Source organism: Colius striatus, chromosome 3, assembly GCF_028858725.1.
Source record: "Colius striatus isolate bColStr4 chromosome 3, bColStr4.1.hap1, whole genome shotgun sequence".
Taxonomy (NCBI): Eukaryota; Metazoa; Chordata; class Aves; order Coliiformes; family Coliidae; genus Colius; species Colius striatus.
In genome coordinates, this window is record NC_084761.1 from 41,570,846 (window position 1) to 41,595,012 (window position 24,167).

The following is a 24,167-nucleotide window of genomic DNA, read 5'->3' on the forward strand; positions in this document are numbered from 1 at the left end:
AGGTTTTATTGTATTATTTGATAAGTGAATCACAATGACTGTGAGAAAATACTACCTTATATTATTACTTTGATAGAAATTGGAATATGGGATAGTATTGTCTGTATCATATAAAAATGTTTGCATGGATTTTTAGCTGCTGAAACTGAAATCAATAAACTTTAGTTCCTCTTGTTGACCAGAACAAGTAAATCTGCACATTTCTTTTTTCTCCATGTTGCCTCCACATCTGCATTCACCTAGCTTTCTTTCAGCATTTCTCCTTTCATGGTATTTGCTTTCTTTAGATCGACCCATGAGGCACTCTTGGTATGAGTTTTTCCATGTTCTTGAGGAGGACTTTCCTGATGGAGAACTGTGCCTGATTTTGTGCAATTACTTTATGTTTTCTGAATAAAATCTAGAGAATCCCAGGCAAAGTGAATTTCCAGATTAGGATCATAGCCAGTGGGTCAGTACATAATTTTTCTCATATTTTAAATATATTTGCCAACAACTGATGATTATGTTGTAACGCAAATATAGAGTGGATTTTTGCACACCTGCATTTCCCAATAAGTTAATGCCACTGTCGTATGCCAGACTAAATGTACCATAGCAAGCAAAATGGTCTATGATCTGGGTTATTTTGGAGAATGGGAAATACATTTTTCTTGGTTGACAAGTTTTTAAAACTGGAAAGGATTATGTTTATTTTAAACCCCTTGTACTTCAGATTAAAAAGAAACAAAAAAATAGCCCAAATTAATTGCAATCTGTTTAGTTATATTAAATGAAGTGTTTCAAAAGTGTTTATGTCTGCTGAAGTTTTAAAGAGAACAAAATCAAATCACGGGAGATAATTGGTTAAATGCTTGGAGACAGTGTTGATTGAAATATTAAGCCCATTGTAAGAGTGATGTATTCCACCGTCTCAGAGCAACTGTTTTGTTCACATAATTTTAGTAATTTGATTTAATTCAATATCTGGTTAATTCAAGGCTGAGGAACTGATTGACAGTTAAAAAGAAAGGCGTAATTAATTTTCCCTTTTTAATTACGTGTAGAAGAGAGGGAAGCAGAAACTATTTCTATGACTTCTGAAGGTCCTGGTGATCAGAAGCAACAAGTTGTTTATTATAGATGCCTTGTTTACTTCTTTAAATGAAAAAAAATTCATATGCTTTTTTTTTTCCTCTTTATTCAGTGTTCTTTAATATGATGATCCTTTTGCTCATTTGTTTTATGGGTAACAGTGAGTGATTTTTTTCTTATCAGCATGATAGAGGTAGATGGTTGTCCCTTTCAGATCTGGCAAGAAATGTGCTCCACAAGTGCTTCCATACTCTAGATGACTTTCTTCATGTGGCCTGGTTGTCACAGCTGGCTGCCACAGATTTAATTTTATTTGTTTTTAACAAATATTCTTTTCTCCTTTTTTGCTTAATGATTTTTCCAGTACTTCATCTGTCTGCGAATTTGCACCTTGCCTTGAAGGGATGTGGCTCTTCTCTCAGTTTTTGTATGGAGCAGAGAGGTCAGTATCAGCACTGTGCCACTCCTGCTGTTGGGTAGGCCATTTTTTGCAAGGGAAGTGCAGGATCCTGGCACAGATAGTTCTGATTCTCACCATTCTCCAGAAAGGCAGGAAAGAGGGATGTTTCCTCATGGAATCCCCTTTGCTATTCCTGATCTCTCAGCAGCATCCATGTTATCTTTCTTCCTCTGAGCAGCATCGCTATCATCAGCACAGCTTAGCTATGAACATAGCCACTGGTGCTGTTTGCTGGGGCCATATACTCAAAGAAATTAATAACTTCTGCTACCTTAATGCCTTTCTCTTATCTTCATAGCCTCTGTGTCAGCAAGCAGAGACATTCCAGCTGTTTGAGCTCTTACTGCAGAAAATAACAGTTGTCAGTTCACTGGAGGCAACATGTATCCCCTTGTCCTGCCCATACCTGTGTAGGAAGACTGTATGTGGACATAGATGCTGAAGCACAAATGCTAATGTCACCAGGATTTGTTCCAGCCAAGGAAAAGCCCGGGTAAAACATGGAGCCATCTCTCCATGAGCAGTAACTCATCTGAGGGAGAGATTTCTTGATAACAAGATCCCATACCAAACTGGTTTCCACTTTTCCTATGATTTTCATCACTAACTTTTGGAAAGGAGAAGCATTTCCTTTGCAGAGGGTAAAGCCTAGCTTTTCTTGACCTGCATCACAGAAGTGCTTGACCTTGCAAAGTCACAGAATCACAGAATGGTAGAGGTTGGAAGGGACCTTTAGAGATCATCTAGTGCAAGCCCTCTGCAGAAGCAGGTCCACCTAGATCAGGTCACACAGGAACGTGTCCAGGCGGATTTTGAAACCTCCAGTGGAGACTCTACACCTTTGCTGGGCAGCCTGTGCCAGGGCTCCCTCACCCCCACAGGAAAGAAGTTTTTTCTCCTGTTTAAGTGGAACTTCTTATGTTCCATCTTTTTTCCATTACCCAGTGTCACTGGACACTACAGAAAGAAGTGCCACCCCATCCTCTTGACGTGCACCTTTAAAATACAAGTATTAATGAGATCCTGCTTCAGTCTCCTCCAAGCTGAACAGCCCCAGATCCCACAGCCTTTCTTCTTAAGGAAGATGCTCCAGTCCCCTGATCATCTTGGTGGCCCTACACTGGACTCTCTCCAGCAGTTCCCTGTCCCTCTTGAACTGGGGAGCCCAGAGCTGGACACAGGACTCCAGATGAGGCCTCACCAGGACAGAGTAGAGGGGGAGGAGAACCTCCCTCAACCTGCTGGCCACACTCTTCTTGATGCATCCCAGGTTGCCATTGGCCTTCTTAGCCATGAGGGCACATTCCTTGCTCATGTTCAGTTCAAGACTCCCAGGTCTCTCTCTGCAGAGCTGCTCTCCAGCAGGTCAATCCCCAGCCTGTACTGGTGCACGGAGTTGTTCCTCCCCAGGTGCAGGACTCTGCACTTGCCCTTGTTGAACCTCATGAGGTTCCTCTTGGAGATGTTTGCTGAGTCAAGTCCCTGACTGTGGGACATTCTTTGGTGAGTTAGATTTGTGGTGATTTAATTCCTAGCCAATGTGAAAAGTCTGTTTGCCCCGTTTGCTCCAGTACCATGGTGAACCTATGATGAACATGTTAACACTGCCTTATAGGTGAAACTCAAGGTTTTTGCTTCACCATCATGCTCCTCATGTCTCTAGCAGCAAAGGCTATAGGGGATAGATGTGAGCCATTACATGGACTCTGAAAAACAGAGATTAGTAGCTACTGGACTTTACAGGGGAAACAGGCCTATTAGTTGGCAGGTGTCATTCTTTGCATAGTCTCCAGACAGCGTTAGGCATGGTGACCAGCCTCCTGGTGTAATACTTGGCTCATTTTCCTACCAAATGAAGCCAGCATCACTGCTTTCATTGCTGTTTCCACCTTAACATCTTTATTACTGCAATATTTGTTGGGAAAAAAAAATAGCAAAGAATTCCACTGCCACAATGTATTGGCCTCATCTACTTCCACAACCCTGCTTGGCACCCCTGAGTGTCATTGTCCCTCCTCTTTTTGGTTATACCCCCTGTTCCTCTCCTCCTTTTGGCATTCAGGTGGCTCATTTCACCAGTGCTTGGTCTTCTGACCTGCTGACCACACCAATTTTTGAGGTTGTCAGTGAGAGCCAGCCAGTGTGGTTTGGCATGTTGATAGCTACTCACTCACTCCAGCTCCCTTTGAAGAGAGAAGTTGCTGGAATTGGGGAGCTGCAGCCCATCTTTTCTTGGTCAATGGGAAAAGACTTCACCGCAGTTATTCTCTGAAACCCAAACCAAAATGGAAATGGCAGGCAATCTGGGGCTTGAGGTATCAAGTTTCCTTTATCTGAAAAAATTTGCATTGTTGTCTTTTGGCACCGAAGCTCTGGCTTTGTACTAAGGGGATCTTTGCATAAGCCTCCAAATTTGCAAAATGAGTATTTTTGGACTGTCACAAGTGTGTTTCATGGGCAGTTTTTTATGTGCTGTGTAAAGTCAGTAGAGGTCTTTTAGTAATTCAGGATAATGCTTCTTGAGTTGTCAGGAGTAGCCAGGGATTTTAGAAATACTTTGCCCATGCTCATTGCTTTCATCAGATATGGGACTGAGGAGGGGAAGTGATTGTTTAAGCTCAGGGAGGCTCATAGCAGCAGTTCACTCCTTTCCTTGGGCTTAATATGGATGTAGTATGCTCAGTCTCTGGGTGACAGCAGTCCGATAAATGCCAGGAACCTGGACTTGGATTGGTGCTGGCCAAGGTCTGGTTCCTTGAACACGGGTTTATTGCCTTTGAACTCCTCCTGGCTCAGCACAGGGTTGTGCTGTGGCAGAAGCTGGAGTCAGCCTGACTCTCCCAGGCCACACAACACCCAGAGCCTGTGTCATTCTCTGCTCCAGCCTTGGCCTCTGGCAATTCCATTTGTGGATTCCTCCTTTTCTTTTTCCCAGGGCTTGCTCACTCAATAGATGAATGTGATCTCAATCAGAGTCACACTCTGGAACATGGCAGCTCTCACTGCATGCCTGTGCAAGCGCAGCCAATTTACCTCGACCATCAGGAGTGGAAGTCTCCTTGCCAGGGTGAATCCTCTTTTAGTAGTTCAAGATGTCCTCTTTGAGAGCCTGGGGGCTTGCTGGAAAAAGTGGTTTGGACAACAGTGTGACAGAGTTCAGAGCTGTCAAGAAAGCCAATCCAAACAGTTGGCTTCTTCAGAGCAGAGGAATTAATGCATCCCTGAATGCGGAATGACATTCTAGTTTCCGTAACTGCCACATTAGACTTTCCAGAGGGCCTCTGAGATGTTTTTTCTTGCAGTGAAATATGGATATATCTCTTTCTGTTTGGAGGTTATACTGGTAGATAATAGAATGGGTTGGAGCTTGCTACCCAAAATGCAAAAGCAGATGTCCTTTTATTGTTTGGAAGCAGCTCTTTCCAACTTGAACTGTGTTTGGAAATACCTGCTATCTGCAGAGCAGATAAAGTTTTATTGTTATCTGTTAGGCACAATGGAGATACCGAAGCACCCAGAAACAGTGCTGTTTTAGGCAGAGCTGTGTAAAATCTCTGTTAGCCTTGAGGAGCTCAAGACTGACTTCCAGGTAATGACTGACGTGTGGTGCCCTACTTCAATTCCCCATGGTGTAGATGATTAACGGGGCCTTCAAAACCAGGAAGAAGAGTATTGCAAGAGCTGGATATATTTGAGCTACTATGTGACACCTGTGCAGTTATCTGCACCCCATTTTCATGCCTCATTAATTTTATTTTCATTACTTCTAGACTGAGGGTAAATAAGGGTTCCCAGGCAGGGTCAATGGCACAAATACTGATAAGGAAAACAAAATGTTCTTGGTTTCAGCTGCTTATGACTTCCAATTTTTGAGTACCAGCAGGTATGTGAAAGCTTGAGAGCTTCCATTGCTGGTCAATAGCCTTATTCAAGTTGGCACAAGTTGCCGCAATCCTGCAAACGTCCTTTTGGACGTCTTTATTGCATTTCTGTTTCTGAGCAAATGCAATTTACAGGTATTTAGGTTCCAATTCTTGCAGGTTTTAATGTTAGAAAATTATAATCACTCCCTATTATTTTCTGCTCAAAATATATGTATTTTAAAACAAGGATAATTGTGCCAATATGTAGCCTTCCCATTGGCAAAAAGGCCGGTTGCATTTGATAGAAAAGTTACATTAAGCTGCAAATTAATGTTGTTTTAGTGGTTACTGGTTAATGGGAACCTGGGATTCTTTCAGAAAATAGCTTTTGTGGACACGCAAAACAAAGGGGGTTTAAAATCAATTATTTAAATTGTCATGCCCTATTACTTTATTTAAACTAGACTATAAATCTGCCTGGCATGGGTTTGCTGAGTCAAACAGGGATCTCTCAGTTGTGGATTTACCAGAATGACTTACAATTTAAAAATATTTATGATATCTGATCAAGATTGTAATATATATAATTTCTACAAATATTTGATTTGATGGTAACCAAACTGGTGTTGCCATTGCCAAAAGCTGATCCTCATAATTTATTTTGTGGTCGTATAAACTTTCCTTTGCCTGCTTCTTTAGTGGTATCCCAAATTGTAACTCCTCTTTTTTATGGTCAGCTCATCTTGACTTGAATTTTCCCATGCCTGAGGTCTACAATGCTGATTTAGCAGAACAAAAACTTTGAAGATATTTCCTTTTCTCTGTGCTGTTTATTATATCCTTTGCTTTGTGTGTAGACCAAGCTCTGGAGCTTAGGTCAACAAGAAACCACCGTTGTGGTCAGGCTGGCTCATCTGAAGTGGCACTAAAATGGTTCCAGTTTATTGTCCTCCTGGGTCCAAGATGATTCCCACAGGTCAGATTGTCAGCTTCTGGGTTTTGAAATCAATGTAGATACCTCCGAAATAATGTGTCCTTTCAACAGTCTTTTTACCTGCATCTGTATGCTAGTGGTGGTTACTCTGGGCTTGTGCAAGTGGTCCTTTAAGGAGAACTGAAGTGGGTTTACTGGTTACTTGAACCATTTGGGTTTGAGCTTTTCCAAGGCAGGCATCAACAACTTGCCAGCTATAAAGAGAACATGAAATAATATTTTGTGTTCTTTTTTTTACTTTATAAAGTTAAATAAGTGCTCCAAGAAAGTTTCAATGTTTGTTTATTCACCTCCTTAAAACTGTGGAATCCAGACCTATAAATACGGGCTGGCTTCATGTTTATGATTGTGATTGCTCTCCCTTGAATCTGTGATTGATGCTGCCTATGAGAAAAAAAAGAAAAAGAAAAAAAGAAAGTGTTAAGATGTGTCTAGATTTGCAGGAAAAGATTAATAGTCTTCTTGTTAAAATACATTTCTTTTGTACATGGGGGAACACCACTGTGAAAGTATCAACCTCTGCTTTCTAAAACTAAGCAGCATATTTGCCAGCTGTCACAGTAGTAAAAGGAAAGACTTTGCAACTAGACTTAAAAGATAGAACTTTTCACAAAGTTAGCAGCTCTACTGCAAGCTCAGTAGCTGTTGGGTATTGATCTTAAATAAAGTGTCAGCATTTCTTACAAAGAATCATGACCTGATGCTTCTAATTCTTTTTTTATTGGGAATTTTTAATGTCATTTCTGCATTGCAAATTTCTAGCTGGAGTTTTGCCCTAATTCTTTTTAGAAGGTGATGTAAGATTACTAATCCATGTGAGATTTTTTTTCTTGAGAAATGTAAACCATTTTCCAGATTTACCAAATTATCCCAGAACATCATCTGCAGCTGAATTTAACCAGTTTAGAAAACTTTTGCTTCCTTGTTAAGACATGTGCTTTAATTCCAACTGAAAAAATAGATGAGGTAAGAATTGTGTTTCCAAGTCTGTATTTGCAAATCTAAATGAACGAGTAGGTTTTTCTAAAATGTTGAGGATCCATAAAATTTACCAACTTAAGTTTATTATGTTGGAATGTGATGACATGGCTTTGAGTGACTAAGAATGGAGTAAAACCTAATAGTTAATTTAAAACATTCATTTATAAACCAGAAACAAATCCAAATAAATTTACATCGGATTTTTAAACTGTGACAATGCAGTTTTGATGTATGTTCCCTTTTTGCTGAATGAAATGGCTTAATTGCATTGTATAGTATCAAAGCAAGTATTTCATACAAAGCTGAGCTGAGTGCTTTTGCCTTTATATCCATGAAAAAATGTTTCCTGCTTAAAGAAAAGTGGTTGAAGGAATTTGGATTGGGTAATTTAGGTTGAACTGTTGAAAGCAAAGTTGCTTGCTTAGGCATGGATCCAGTCAAAACTCGTGCACATCTTTAACTTTCTGCAATCTGTGTAGCCTGTGAGACCTCTGCTGACATGGATAAAGTAACAAGCATGCCACATCTTTTCCAAATTGGATGTACGTACCCTACTGTCACATGCACTTGAATTAAGTGTGTGTTTAAGTGTGCTTACAAATAGAAGACCTGGGGCTCCTCAAAGGTCACCTGATCACCCTAAAATGCCTAGCTGGTGGTCAAAAAAAAGAGATTTCCTTTCTTGTCTATGCCTGTGCTTGAGGAGAGAAAAAAAACCAGGAATGTTTTGTTGCTTTTAATATGAGCTTCGTTGGATTGGTTTGTCTCACTAGTGCAGTCATGACGCAGTGTTATGTTTTATCAGTGCCCACCCCCAGCAGAATTCTTTGCTTAAGAGGAGGCAGATTTTCACCTACTGAATAAGACTCTGGACTCGCATTGATGCTTCTCGGTGTTATCTTGTGTACTCTCCTGTGCTTGAGTGAATTTTATTCCTGGACTGCCTGGTGTAAGTTATAGCCCTCTTTCTACCCTCTGGAAGTTTGCATGTTCAGTTGTGACTGTGCTGAGTGATAGGATGTCTATTTTAGACTTCAGCCTGTATTTACAATACTGGAAGGACTTAGCTCCCTTTTCTTTTGAAACAACTTTTAAATACTGGGTGAGTTGTAAAAATTTCTCTGCATAGTTTTCTTTTATAAAGCATGTTTTACATAACCATGAACACTTGTTTTCTCTGAATGGATCTTAAAATTCTTTAGTGTCGAGTCATTAAAAATATTTGCTTGTTAGAAAGACTTTGTTTGGTCACTGAAGGATCAAATTGTCCTTTAGCTAGAGAAAAACATATTTATCAGCAAATGCACAAGGACTTGTTGATACTTCACCTATCACACTTGTTTGTAGAATTGCTGTTTAAATGTGACTACTGAGTGTGTTATTAGTAAATGTTTTCAGCAATCAAAGCTCATGATAAATATTTTATATGCATTTTTGACCTTTCACTGGTGGGAACAGAGGTTGATAGGGACTGAGAAAAGGAAGCATCCTCTGGAAGTTTTGGGAGCTGGCAGTGACAGTCCCTCTCTGCAGTGTTAAAGTGGATGGGAGTCCTTGGAAAACTGTCAACTTCAGTCTTGTTTCCATATCAAGTAGTAGTGTGGAGTATGCATAAACACATTGCAAACGTTAAAATAGGAACTGATTGATACAAAAATTGCTTCTGCAGATGCAGTAATTGACTTTTTAAAAATTAAATCGAGGGTGCTTTTTGTGTACTGGAGCATTAAACTTGCATCATGCTTGGCCCTGTGACAAGTCCTGTGCATGTAATGTAGAGCCATATAGGGATGTTCTCAGTCTGGAACCACTTGAATAATGCCACCTTTCATATCATGAGTGTAATATTAGTAATTTAAAGCAGATAATTTGTGGGTCTTGTGGCCTGAGTACTAACTGGAAATGATAAGGACTATCGATGTGAACAATGTCAGTAGCTTTGGTTTAAAATCTAGCTTGATTTCTATGCAGTGCTGTGTATAGTACCAAAACTGGAATGCCAGATCTGGTATGAGTTTGTTACATAGGTGGGAAGCCTGATAGGTCTGTTTTATACAAAGAACAATGTACAGAAATTAGAGAGGTATGGAATAGTCTCCTAGAAGCTGCTGTCAGGTAAGCATTTCAGACAGATTTTTCAGCCACTGGTAACTAGAAGTGAACCTGCCTGTCAGTACAAATTCAATACCACTGCCTATTATGAAATGTCTGCTGTTTTCAATACCGCAGGGCAAAATAAATCATCCTCCCCTGTGTGGCTTGTCATAATGCAAAGTGGAATAGTTCTAAGAGTTATCTTGAGAAATGCTACACTAACTGCTGTATTTTGATTTTTGCTCATACTTGATCAAAAACAAAACAGTTAAAACTGGGACCTCACAGAATCTCTCCTATTTGGAGTAGGAGAAAGTTTCCAGCTGAAGCATGGGATAACTTCTGAGAGCAAAAGAGCGGCATACAGCATGATTTTTATATGATATGAGCTGTATACAGGATGATCTGTATGGTTCAAGAATGCAGTAGGTTCTTCTCTAATTTTCTGTGAAGATTAAAGCACATTTATGGGATCTCTGCGTCCCCTATGTCACACAGTTGGATTGCTTTCTGATTGCTTCCATAGGCTTTGAACTTCATCACGAGCTTTTATTTAACCATTCGTCCGTGATATTAGATGTTTTTGCATTCTCTTTAGCTGCAATTTGTTTGGCAAAAATAACAAATGAAGCCTTTGTTTTTCAAATTTTCACTAATTCTAGACTTGGAAGTGTACTGTCAATAGTTTCTAGAAGAGCTCTTCTAGTAAATGTGCATGTACATCCTACAATGATCTTGTGGTTACCAGGAGATTCTGGATTTTTCCTGAGGATTCACTTGTTGTTCTGTGTGAACCAAGGTACTTCCTTACCTAGGTTAGGGAAGAAATAGCACTTTGTGTTGACAGAGTTGTAATGAGATGTTTTAGCTAGCAATAAAATAAAATCCAAGAGGGGTGTCTAGATCATCTGCTGGCAAGCCAGAGGGACATCGTTACCATTTCCAAAAATCAGGTTTTTGTCACTGAGGTGCAAGTTCTATAAGTTTCTAAGTCCACTTAAAACGGTTGAGAGCTTCAACTCAGACGTCCCAAGTATGATACCCTAATTATGGTTCATAAGAAAACTGTATTATCTAAAAATCAGGCCTTAATGCAAAATTATCTTCTTACGACTTGAAATTTAGCTTCAGTGCATTTCCCTTCACTCCAACAGCCATCAGATTAGCCTCAATTCATTTCCCTTTGCACTAACAGTAATCAGAGTGCACACTCCAGGCTCAGATCCCACAGCTCCCCAGTACTAGCACAGTTCCTTTGCCCTCCAAGTGCCCACAGGTGAGTTGGCATCATGACCGCTGCAGTGCAGGTCAGACTGGTTTGGGGAGAGTTATATGAAGCATTAATAGGTGTATGAACTCTCCCACCCGGAGCCTGCTGCAGTGGCATAGCACACCCGCCTGTGGAGGCCTTGGCGGAAAGGTGGTGTTGGTCCCGCAGGTAAATGTGAGGATTTCCTAACATCCATCAGGTCTGGTTGAATTGCACTTGGCATTCACAGAGGCATGTTGATGACACAGAAATGAGCACAGGAGAGAAGCAAGCTAGTGACTTCCAGCTGTCAACACAGAGGGCAGAAGATCAGCCATTCCCTGCTATATGGTATTTCTTTTCTCTTTGTCCAGGTTCTTTTTCATCCCAGTAACAGCATGAAATACCACAAGCTTTTGGGTTAGATTAGGTGATGAGGGGCATAGCTCTGCATGTCTGAGCATGCCAGATGTATTTTGGGCTCTAGAAGGAAGCATGCTACAAGATTTAGTCTGTATTTAGTTACTGGCCTACTTTGCAGGTTATTTTGCATTTCTGAAAATTTTCTCAGCAGAGATGTGCCCCTTGTTTATTTTTCTTTCTGTTTCTTTCTTTAAACATTTAATATCTCTCACAGTTATTTAAGGTTAAAACTGGTAATACCTACCCATTCAAATGCTGCCCACATGTTAGTTTTTAAACATATGTTTATTCCCTTTAATCTTCTCCTATTGATTTTCATCCTGTTAAAGACAAGGCTTGGCCATATCTGTGCTCTGTCACTTGTGCAAATGCAATAGATGTCAAATTGAGCCTCTCAAATTTTGGAGGAAGCTCTATTTTGAACAGTCACCTTGCATAAAATGACAGGAATGGCTTCTTACTTAGGATACCCTTTCCTCCTGAGGACATATATCTCATTTCAAAGGAAGCGAGATTATGTAGGTCCCTCTCAAAGCCCTTTGCTGAGAGTCGCACAGAATTTGGGATACCTTTTGGCCTTCATGAAGAGTTTTAGGAGCACACAAACACACACTTGAACTTTTAATTTCTTTGGGACCATCTGGACTTCTTTTCCCTGCTCTGGGAAGGCTAATAAAGGCAACCTTGTGACTTAGAGGTTTATTTTAGAAGCTACAAGAGCTTGCTGTGGCTGGAGGAACCAGATTTGGCAAATCCTGTGAACTTGGTTGTGGTGGAGGAATGTCACAATCCTCCTTGCTCTTCTTTGTCCCTGAAGTTGGATCACTACAATAAGTTGGTAGGTTGGTTGATAAGTGGAGAAAAGACAGATGTCTGTTGGGAATAAGGATGCACTTTCATCTTGTGGGTTGAGAGGAAGCAGTTCTCATATAATCACAGCATCTATGTCCGCACGCATGGATCTCAGTCAGCTTTGCCCCTTTTCAGGAGAGGAAACTGGGGCACTGAGGCTAACTTGGCAAAGATCCTCTGTAAATCCATGCATAATGAAGAATTTAAACATTAATCTCCAGGATCAAGGAAAGACCCCTTAGTCCAGCTAGTCCCTTCTAGCAAAAATCTGATATACTTAATAGGAATGTTTTAATGGGTGGCTTTAATGGAGTTTTATTTTGCTTCAGAGGCAAACAAGTACTACTAGTTGTAATTGTTTCTTCCAAGTATCATTAGCCTTTTCTGTCTGTGTTAAGCCCTTTTCCACTCAATGGGCTGAGTGCCCATGAGTTACAGAAAGGCAGCGAGTCTTCAAACATCAAAAAATGCATTGGTGCTTCGTTTTCTTATGTTATCTTGGGAGGTCTTTGTGGTGGCTGATAGAAGAAGAGAAGCAGCCCTCCAGAGAGGCAGATGGTTTGGGCAAATTTACTTCTAGCTTTTGACCATCTTAACATCAGTGTTGGTCTTATCGCTCTGCTTAGCAGTCTTTGGGATGGCAAAGGTTTTGGTTTTTTTTAAAAGTCTCTTTTTGACCAAGAAAAATACTAAAAGCTATCTCTAACAATGATTTGAATGTAGTAACTGTTAGTAATTGGTAACCGTCTGTAAGAAAGTTTTAGCTTCTGAGTTAAACTTTTTTTACAGACTTCTCGATCTCTAGGACTATGTGGGAATATTGTGATTATTGTGCTGTTTCAGTGACTGAGAAGACATAAGAAAATTGTATTCTTATTGAATGGGGTGTGATAACAGCAATGGATGAATATTAACGTTCTTCAGGGTATTTTCAGTGGCATTTGCTAGATGGGCATTTTTCATAGGAGTGCATCCCTTTCTGCAGCTGATAAAACGTTGAGAGTTCTGCTGAGATCTGTCGAGCTAGGTGATAGACATCAGCTGGAAATCACGCTGTATCCTATGGTCTATGTATTGTATGTGTCTTATATTGACTGCATGCAAAGAGCCAAGAGGAATCCTCCTTCCAGAGAGAGGGCTTATCGCACTGCTTGCTAAATTCAACACAAACAAAACCCCCAACCTTTCTAAATCCTTTCAAATTGCTCAAAAGATTTTCTCAGTCAGTGATACTGCAAGAAACATATTGCTTTGGAGGTGACCTAATTTTAACCTTTTCCGAATTGCTTTATGATTAGAACAGTCACATGCTGAGGTGGGACCCCATTAGTGGGTCTAAATCATCTGTTTACTCTTGAAAACGCACATTGTTACAGTCTCTGCTGAGAATTTCCTTTTTTTCTCTTTTTTTTTCTTTTTTTTTTAATTATTTTCTTTTTTTTTTCTCTTTCTCCTCTGTTGCAGGACAGAACATCACAGTTGTACCAGTTTGGGAGCAAAATATGGAATGTGTTTCACTGCTGACCGAAGGCAGCCAAATGAACAGTATTTATAGTAGTTTGAAAATCAGCAGTTAGCAGTTTCTTCACATTCTAACACTACCCAGCACTTTCCAGAGAGAACTCATTGTTTACAAGAAATCTGCTTTCCAAATCCGTTGCGGTGCCCTCCAGCCTTGCCTATTAACTATTTGAAAAGGGGAAGCTAATCTACAGTTTAGGGAAAGATGGCAATGGATGAGTACCTGTGGATGGTCATTGTGGGTTTTATCATTGCTTTTATTTTAGCCTTTTCTGTTGGTGCAAATGATGTTGCCAATTCTTTTGGAACGGCTGTGGGCTCTGGTGTTGTTACTTTACGCCAGGCTTGCATTTTGGCTTCGGTGTTTGAAACCACTGGCTCAGTATTACTGGGAGCAAAAGTAGGAGAAACAATTCGGAAAGGTATCATTGACGTTAACCTGTACAACAACACTGTCCCACTGCTGATGGCAGGAGAAGTGAGTGCAATGGTTGGTAAGTAACACTTTCCTATTCCAAGTAACATTTGTTGTGTATTTGTAATACTGTTCGTTGTGGATATTGCTAATTAAGTCTTTCCATCTTCTGGACTTACACATCTGGTTTTGTGTGAAAGTAAGGGCCTGTGTTCCTGTTTTAGTCTCTCATGTCTTTTAAATACCTCTAATAATTTACGTTTTTCAGGGGTTCAGCCATTTAAGTAATAGAAGAAAAAAAATAACAGGATGGGTCATATATATTTGTAGGGTACTGAAAAAAAATATTTGGGAGATTTTTATGATGATAAAGGGAAAGTATGCATGCATAGCATTGGATGCATAAAGATCAAAGTGCAAAAGATCCTACAGAAACAGCAGTTTGAAGTGAACATGTACAAGAGGGAATCACCTAAGTAATTTTTTTACATTAAAGAAAATCCAAACATGTTTGTTTAAACTGGTTGTCTAGCTGAGTGATGGCACTTAGCCATACACTTGACCCTTGCCCATGACAAAACTAAAGGAGCAGTAAAGGTAGTGCCTGTTTCACACATTTAGGGTCTCTCTAGTTTTCATGACTCAAGCTGACTGCAGTTTAGCGTCCCTTATGAGTCTGCTCCCCTGCTTCTGTTTGCAGTTAAATTAATCTCCCTTTAGAACAAATAGCATATTCTGAGGTAAGTAACATTAAGCCAAGGGTATTTGCTCTTTGTTTATATGCAAGAGGCTTTGTGAGCTTTTGGAGAGCTCCGTCAAGGATCAATAGCAAACCTGCTTTTAAAGAGCAAGGGACAGCAGGAAGGAAACCCTTTTGTTGTGGGAGAGGCAGCCCAGGCAAGGAGCCAGCCTGCCCATACCACCACCGCTTCTTCAGTCTGCCAGGTCTGTGGCATTCAAGTACAGGACAATGTGATTTATAAGAGCATCACAGTGTCCTTGGTTTGAAAGGGATGCTCCACTCATGTTTTCTTCCTTAAACATCCTTAAACGTAACCTAAGTATTATTCCCACCTAGCCCCTGTAGCGTCCCCACAGTTTGCAGGCAGGACCTGCACATGAGAGATGCAGGGTCCTACTACATATAGTGATTTTCACCTTTCTTTGGGGAAATGGGAAATTTTGCTTATTTTTAATTTTAACGGATCAAGATGGACATTGAGTGCCTGTTTCTGGACTTGTCTGAGGTGCCTGTGTGTTCTTGAGAGTGGGGAGATGGTTCCCTTGGGATTTTGCTGCTTGTTGAGCCCCCTGAAGGTTGGCCACCTTCCCCTGTCCAAGGGGAAGAGGGGTTGGTTAGCAAATAATCCCTGCTGAGACCACAGTCACTTCCCCAAATAGTCCTTCTGTGAGGCTGCCAACTTAAAACACATCAGATGCTTTTGGGCACCCCCTATCTTTTCCCCTTTCCCGATGTCTTGCAAGGTCATCTACAGGCCGGCTTCTTTTCACCATTCCGCATGCATTACATCGTTTAGCCTTCTGCTTCCAGCTCCATCATTTTCCCACAGGCATGTGCCCAGGACCAACGTACACCATCTGAAATTTAACTGATCTGTAGGTTCTGACCTTCACGTTCTTGATACTCACAGTCACCATTGAAGGGAAGAGTCCTTTTCCTTTTCTGTATCTATTTCTGGCATCCTGATCCTGGCCAGAAAAAGTTTTAAGTCTCAAATGCCCCCTGCAGAGGTAATTGGCCAGAAGCTCAAGGAAAACAACTTATTTGCATGTGTATTTACATAAGCCTGTGTGAACTTCATGACCAGTTGCATTCCCTTCCTCCAGTAAGGGCATTAAGAAGAAATTCCACATTTTTAAATCTCAGAATTAATCACAAGTTACAAACTGCAGATTTCAAAATTTGTTTTTTTTCCTTAAATCCAACTCCAGCTTTTCTCTCCATGATGTGATTTTTTTTTCCCGTGTTTTCTTTGAGCCTTCCTGGATGTTTTCTTTTCCTCTTTTCTGTGATGGCTCTGTATTTCCCGCCCCCGTTCTCTCATGCCTCGTGATCATGTTTTTGCAAATGGACTTAGCTTCTGAATTTTGATGAAACCTAAATGAGTTAACAGTCTGGAAAAGACCAAAAGTCATTGTATGCTTTTTCCAGATGTTTATGGAAGATCCTTTGATGCTTGCAGGAAACAGCAGATAGTGATTTTCAGGGCAGCTTACTCTCCTAAGAGAAAAGGAGGCAGGGGGCAAGGAGATTAAAATTTTTAAATGTAACATTTTGTAATAATTTTTAGTGTATTAAAGGTTGTTTTTTAGGCAGTCAGGAAGTTAGAGACTGTTGTTCTTGGGAGTAAATTGTAGTACTTCCCTAGCATTAACTGTCAAGTTATCGTCAGGATTTGCCCAAGTGTTGTTCTAGTGGTCCTGGTGGGAGCTGAAGTCAGCAGCTGGTGTGACCAAGGAGATGCCGCTTATAGAGGGGACATCCCAGTCAGGATTAGCAAAGCAAAGTACTAACCCAGTTTTGCAGGTGGCACAGTATGCTCGGCAGGGGCTCGTGGCTGGCACCCAGCACCAGAGCCGCAGGAGAGCAGACGTGGTGCCTTCAGCAGCAGCAGCGGAGTGTGAAACACAGCCTGAGCCGAAAGCCAACCCTTGCTTAGGGCCCTTGCCAGGCCACCCATGCTCAGGGCAGTCCACAGCCAACCCTCTTTCTTTAGGAGACAGGAACTGAGAGGAAAGAGTATGTGGCCATGGGGCCAGCAGCTGTGAAGGGTCTGTATTTGGGACTCTGCGAGATACCTAGTGAGCCTCCTGCTTCCTAGATTAGTTTTGCGAAGATAAAAACTGGGAACATGTATTTTATGTTGAAGAGGAGTTAAAGTTTTGATGTAGATTGTAAAGGCATTGCAAACCTCAGAGGGAAGTCCTGTTCTGTCTTTATTTGTGTTTTCTTCTGTTTCTGAATGTGCTTTTTTAAACTTCTTTGCACCATGCATTGTCCTTCTCAGACCATCCATCAGTCCTTTTATTCTCCTATTGATAAGAACTAATGCCATACTCCCCTATTTACCCCCTAATAAAAACCACAGCCCTCACAACACCTGTGCAATGTGGCCATGGCTTGGTTGCATCTTCCTTGGTTTTTAGACCGAGTGTTTTGTAATTATATATCTATGGCTGGCTTGTCTGTTTATTTGTCTCTTTGCAGATTTTACCATCTGTTTTCTCTTTCACCTCACTTCCACTTGCCTGGTCTCTAAGTTCATGTCAAAGGTTTCAAAGTGTGTTTATTTTTATTTTAGTACAGAGGAAGAGAAGCCAAAAAATTAAAGAGCAGGTGTTCCTTGTTTGATCTCGAATTTCCAATAGCAATAAGAGTAACAGTTGTTTTGGGCTAGTACCCCAGGAGAGATCAGTTTTATAAACTGGTTGACTTCCAAACGTGGCTGCTTATGATGCCAGCAAATCACCATTTACAGATAGCTCCATTTCAAGACCTTCAAACCATTCTCTCCTCTTGGAGTTGAGGGTGGAGGCTGAGATTTTGAGTAACAGCCTATGTTCAGTGACCTTGCTTTATCATTTGTGTCAGCTGCAGTTCTGTTAAGAGAGGTGGCCTTTGCCTGAAAATATGCAATCTCTCAAAGCAGATAGATTGCTGCCATTGAGGCCTCTTAACACTGAAGATTTATTTAGTCTTCAGGGCATGGAGTCCTAAAATGAAGAAGAGCTCTTTCTAAGGATTATCTAATATTAGATGAGATCCACAGAAAGTTTGGTGTGCTAACTGCAAGAGGAGCAGGGAACTTGGGTCCTTGCAATGTGAAAATGAGTTGGAGCATAGAGCTGCATGCTTGAGGGCTTGAGAGCCAGCTGTGTTCTTATCCAGCTACCAAAAGATGGGACTGAAAACAAATACAAGGCAGCTTCTTTCGTGCTTAGGTTTGCGGTCTTGTTTGTTTGAGTGGTTGGTTTTCTTCTGCACTCTTAGAAAATATCCTTCCTTGGGACTTCTGCTGGGACACCAAATACCACATTTACTTTATAGACCATTAGCCACCATCCCTTAGTTAGTTTGGAGACCTTATTTCCTTATGCCAAAGGTATCTATGGCTACTCCATGAGTAAGACAATCCTTTTGTATTTCTCCAGTGCTGCAATGTGCTGCAAATGAAGGCTGTGGGAGAGTCCCTATTCCCTCCTTAGTCTATTTTTTTCTATAGAAGACTCCAGGTGGCCTCATGTCACTGGGCAAGAAGCATAAAAACTTCCTGTCCCACAATTTGAGCCTTTCTCAGGTAGCATCTGAATTCAGGAGCATGGCTAGTTCATTAGTTGATTAGTGAAATGGTTGATGTCTCCTCACACTGATCACTTGGAGGCTTCCAGGTCCAGCTTTCAAGAATGAGGGTTTTTTAAGCTTGATGACGAGTGGGAGGAGTTTGTGCATTTAGTCAGACAGGCTGTATATACTGAAAGCCTTCAAAAAAAAAAAGGCAGAAATGTTGTGCGGTGTAAAGAGCTGCTAGTAATAAAAAGTCATAAATAAGATGCAACATTCAGAGCTGTTATTAAACTATCTTAGTATCTGTTTTTAGAGACAGAAAGGGAACAAAACTGTCTTTAGGAAATCTCTGTTGTGCATATGAAGTGTAGGCAGCACTCATAAAAGAATGTGGGTACACAGCAAAGAATTTTCTGCGTGACATTGGTATTGTTGTTGTTTATACTGTATGGTTGAGGCTTTTTTTTCTAGGTTCTGCTGTTTGGCAGCTGATTGCATCATTCTTGAAACTCCCGATATCGGGAACCCATTGCATCGTCGGTGCTACAATTGGATTTTCTCTGGTGGCCATTGGCACGCAGGGAGTCCAGTGGATGCAGCTTGTTAAGATTGGTAAGTGCTGTTTCCTTCTGTGTGTGAGGGTATGTGAAACAGTGAAATGTGAAATAGCCTGCAGAAACATTCCCAGAAATCTTCTGTATGCTGATAGTACTCCCTCCTTAAATTATTTTCCACCCCAATCCTGTAATTCAGAAGATGCACTGATGCTGTGTTCATTAAGGGCTGCAAGTGTGTCTCCAGTGGAGAAGGGAGTGAGACACAAGTTATGCTTTTCCAGCGATAAGCTAAGGAGATGTTGTCCCTCAGAGACATTCCTCCTCTTCTAATTCTTTTTGTGGCAGCTCATACCACCTCGTTCTTGCTCTGAACAATGCTAGCCATCATGTGAATGCCCACAGTCATGTTTCTCAACCCACTAGCTTCAGGAAGGCAAAAGCTGGGCATACAGCACATGTTTAACTCGCAACCTCCCAGTGCCAAGATGAGCACAGCCAAGCAGGGATGTGAAGGAGTTTTCATTGTTGTTTTGGAAGCCTTGTAACCTGAGTCACAGCCTAAACCCTGTATTAAAAGGATTTGATGCTGAAGGCACCGAAATACAATTGAACTTCAGAATAAAGTTGGAGCAATGCGTGTATTTTTAATTCTGTCAAAAGTAGAAGAGAGTTTGCAATGACAGTAGAGTCAATCCATGAACCATGTTGTAAACAATAAATCACTCTGGATGAGATTTCCAGAGCACTGCCCTAATCTGGTTTTATTGAAATCAGTGGGAGTTTTGCCACCTACTTCAGTTAAATCAGTCCTGGACACTTGCAAATTTGGCCTGTAAAATTATGTGTGCATTATTAACCTCATGAACTTCAACAAGAGCAAGGGCAGAGTCCTGCACCCGGAGAGGAACAACCCCATGCACCAGTGCAGGCTGGGGATTGACCTGCTGGAGAGCAGCTCTGCAGAGAGAGACCTGGGAGTCCTGGTTGGTACTAAACTATTCATGTGCCAGGAATATGCCCTCGTGGCCAAGAAGGCCAATGGCATCCTGGGGTGCAGCAAGAAGAGTGTGGCCAACAGGTCAAGGGAGATTCTTCTCCCCCTCTACCCTGCCCTGGTGAGGCCTCATCTGGAGTCCTCATCTGGAGGCCTCATCTGGTGTCCAGTTCTGGGCTCCCCAGCTCAAGAGGGACTCAGAACTTCTGAAGAGAGTCCCATGGAGGGCAACCAAGGTGATTAAGGGACTGGAATATCTCTCTTACAAAGAAAGTCTATGAGACCTGGAACTGTTTGGCCTAGAGAAGACAGAGAGGATCAGTGCTTATATCAGTGCTTATAAATACCTAAAGGGTGAGTGTTGAGAGAATGGGGCAAGTCTTTTTTGTGGTAGTGCCCAGTGACAGGACAAGGGGTTATGGGCACAGACTGGAACTCAGAAAGTTCTACTTGAACATAAGGAGAAACTTTTTTCCTTGTGTACGTGAGGGAGCCCTGGCACAGGCTGCCCAGGGAGGATGTGGAGTCTCCTTCTCTGGAGGTTTTCAAAACCTGCCTGGACACATTCCTGTGTGACCTGATATAGATGGACCTGCTTGAGCAGGGAGGTTGGACTAGATGATCTCTAGAGGTCCCTTCCAGCCTCTGCCGTGCTGTGATTCTGTGATTATTCATTACAGTTGATGCCTCTATAGCATTTTGGAAATCGGGACTTTATCCTTCAAGCAGTATAGCGTCCTGCTAGATATAGTTGCTTTCCATTTGCTTGCAACATTCATGGTCATGGTGATTAGGAAACTACAGGGCTTTCTTGGTCGACACTGCATCAAACTACAAGAAACTTTCCTGATTAATTTGATTGCTAAACTTGTAAAATTGCTGGGAAATGCTTAGCATTGCTTTCATGAATATCAGTGGATGTTGAGTCGCATCAGTTGTGAGTGCACATACAGAACATTCATTCTAGTTATACAAAAACTATTTAAAATCTATTACCTATGAAAAACTTACTTAACTGTTATGCAAGAATAGTGTTTATTTTGTGGTTTGTTTTTTTTTTTCCCCTTCAACACAGTTGCCTCTTGGTTTATTTCCCCACTGTTATCTGGCTTGATGTCTGGAATCCTCTTTGTGCTGATTAGATTCTTCATTTTAAACAAGGTAAAGAAGTCTTGCTATTATAACTAGTGCTCATTATGAAGTCTATGTTCTACCCTCCCGTTCGATTGCTGTAATTTCCAGAGTGGAAAGTTTGTGGCTTGTCTTTTAGACAGGATACCTGTGTTGTTGTTGTTGTTTGTTTTTTTTTTTTTTATCTATTGCAAGTGTGCTTGCTTTTAGCAGTTCTGAAAGCTCAGAATAAGTAATTTGTCAAGTGTTTGAGGCTTAGGGGGCACTATGTGATAGTTAATATTGTATATTTTATGGGATTAAAGAATGAATTAGTGCTTCTGTATTAGCACAGACTTGTTGGCATTGACTTAGCCTCATGATAGCCATTCTGACTGTTGTTTAAACATGTCAGTCCTCCCTTAGAGATACTCTAATTGGTATTTCGTAGTTGTGCAATTTTAAGCTTTGTTTTTCGAGCACATCAGATATTAGAAGATGGGCATCTGCATATATCCTAGGTTCTCAAGAAACTTGAATAGGTGGTTTTTAGTGACATCAGTCATAAGGGGCAGCTTTGGGATAACATCAGTCTGTATATCTTCAGTGTGGAAGAAAATTTGCCTCCCACCCAGCATAAACTGGAAACCAGAACACTTTTATCTGCTCTTATATTTCTCTTACACAATTCAGCTTGCTAAAAATGGGGGAGTGCAGCGCATGACAATAACCTAAATTAAGGGACACTATATTAACAGTTATACAGGGAACTTCAGTGGATGAGGGATTAATTCTTTTGCTATAAATAACACCACCTGTAACCTCAGCTTCGTCATTCTTTATTTTTGATGTAAATAAATGTCAGTGGTAAGGGAAGATGATAAAACTTGATCAGACTGAGCTTTGAAATGAAAATGACTCAAGTTTCATAAAGGACGAGGAAAACTTCCTTTTGCATCCTTGTTGCATGCAAAACCTGACAGTTTAAGAAATTAGTCATCAAAATCACATCAACTCTGGTATAAAGGCTACATATTGGAGCATTCGAGAGGCAGAAGTAGTTCAGGCTAAGGAACCTTGTCTTCTGGCTGCCATCTGTGCCATTCACAAGCAGTGAGAGCAGTAGAACTTTTAGCACAAGCAGGCAGCATTGTGTGCATGCATGAAAAAAAAAGAGCAGCTTTTTGTTGCAAGTCCATAGCCTGGTGTAGGGATTGATTCACTGTTGGGAGTGTCTGTGAATAGCCCTGTAGATACAGCCCATGCTGTCTCACACTTTAGGACTGGAACATAGAGTGGAGTGGCCGCAGCCTTCTCTCAGCTCCCTTTTGTAGCTCATGGCAGCAAGAAGCAAAACCACATTAGCTAGCTTTTCATTTCACCAGGCTCTTTGCAAACACATGGAGCCCATCAAAAGGCCAAAGCAATCTCCTCACAAAAGCTTTTTCCACGGCTTGCGTGGTGCATTTCCGCTGTGCCATCAGCTGAGCCTTTCCTGGCAAGCAGTGGGGACACAATTGCACAGCAGGCACAGCGGTGTGATGAATACTGCACTCTTGCTTGATGCATGTGACCTACCTGTTTAATACAGCCAGGCAATATTTCAGAAATTTCTGTTAGATGGTGGAAAATGCCAGGCTGTCTCAGTTGAAGCTGAGAGGTTAGTGTTAAGTTTTACAATGGATGTGTTGCACTGATGCTTGTAGCCCTACCTCAGAAATACTAAAGCCCTGTCCTGCTCAGCACTCTCAGTCATGCCAAGTGAAAGGGGCTCCCCATCTTGGTGATAAGATAGGCAAGAAAACACTTGCAGAAGGAAACCTGCCCCCAGGTCACCCAGGAGGTCTGCAGCGGAGCTGAAAGTGCAGCCCAACTCCCTGGTTCTAATTAACACTGTCAAGCTTCCCCAGAATGCTGGTTTTTGCCAGGATCAGCATTGTGGATGGAAGTGTAACCAGACAGGTCACTGTCCTTTCCTCACCATCCACCCAAAAGCTCCAGCTGCCTGGCACTGACTAGGGAGCGCATGTTTTCCTCATGGTGGTGCATGCTGATACTATCTGGTGGAAAATCCAGCTAATGTTTCATTTTATTCCAAATTTCTCTGCAGGAAGACCCTGTGCCCAACGGTCTCCGTGCACTTCCGGTGTTTTATGCTGCTACCATAGCTATTAACGTGTTTTCCATCATGTACACGGGGGCACCAGGTGAGTGAGCCATCTGCAGCAGGTGAGACGGCAGGGAGGCTTCTCACAGCATAGGATGATGTTCTGCCAGCACACTGCCAGGTAGCCATGACACCCCACCGTGATCTCCTACCTTAGGAGTTCTTGAGGGCAAGAGCAAATCATACACCTCCCCATGTGCTTCTGTTTGTGCATGTGTTTTTGTGCCTCCCTCTTGAATCACTCAGGTTAGCAGAGAAGAGTGCAGCTACAAAAAAAGTCTCCTTTTAAAGGAAGGGGAAATACTGAGCTGCCAGCTTTGGCTTCATAAATATGAGCATGTGTTGAGATCTCAAAGGTGTTCCAGATATGTCCACCGAGGAGGGAAGCTTCAGAGTGGGCAGTAAGAGCGGGTAGGCTGTTAGCACTCAGTCTAGTGCTATAGCTCCATTAAAATCAGCAGAGTCACTGTTCTGGCCGATCTGGCACAGAGCCTATTAATTAAATTTACCTCTTTATTTCCCTTCAATGATTAGAAGCCCCAAGCCTGTTTCTACAGTAAATGAATCTTCTTTCTTGAGTGCTATGTCTTCATTGCAACTCAGTAGAAGGAAAGGATACACGTCATTTTGTGTATTTTATGTGCATTTATATCTGTGTTTGTATTTTAACTTACATTTTTATATTTATGTTTGTATATTTATAGTCACATACTTTATGTTCATGTATTTGCATTTATGTGTTATTTAACTTTACTTAAGCACTGTACATTTAAACACCCACTCGTAGCAAAACTGTGGTCATTAAATGCTATCTTTAGATTGTTACCCCAAAGCCATGAATGAACATACAAAAGAAGAACTTCTGAACATGCCCCTGAATCAAGAAAGAAGGCTTAGAAAGTGACCTTCCTTGAGTAAAAATTTGTTTTCTTTAAAACCAGACACACCAGATGTACTAGATAAATTCACTTAACACACTCTACTTCATAGTATTACTGAAATCAATAAAAAATTTGAGAAGTTAGCAATATGAAGGTAACATAATAACTGTTCCTTTTTTTACAAGTCTAATTGGCTACATATCCAAGATGTTTCACGGTAAATCAG

General features: G+C 41.2%; 1 protein-coding gene across 7 annotated transcripts in view; it reads left to right on the top strand.

Moving 5' to 3' along the window:
* The window catches only part of SLC20A2 (solute carrier family 20 member 2), a 64,270-nt gene that overhangs the window by 11,730 nt on the left and 28,373 nt on the right, over positions 1-24,167 (top strand). For 5 of the 7 annotated variants that reach the window (XM_061992458.1, XM_061992460.1, XM_061992461.1 and 2 more), the window contains exons 2-5: positions 13,455-14,005; positions 18,704-18,844; positions 20,859-20,944; positions 23,004-23,100. In XM_061992458.1, the coding sequence (XP_061848442.1) occupies positions 13,717-14,005; positions 18,704-18,844; positions 20,859-20,944; positions 23,004-23,100 (613 nt within the window). In that variant the 5' untranslated portion in view covers positions 13,455-13,716. Of the gene's footprint in view, positions 1-428; positions 452-8,195; positions 8,322-13,454; positions 14,006-18,703; positions 18,845-20,858; positions 20,945-23,003; positions 23,101-24,167 lie in introns of those variants that run through there. The other 2 variants (XM_061992456.1, XM_061992455.1) reach the window with 2 other exon arrangements.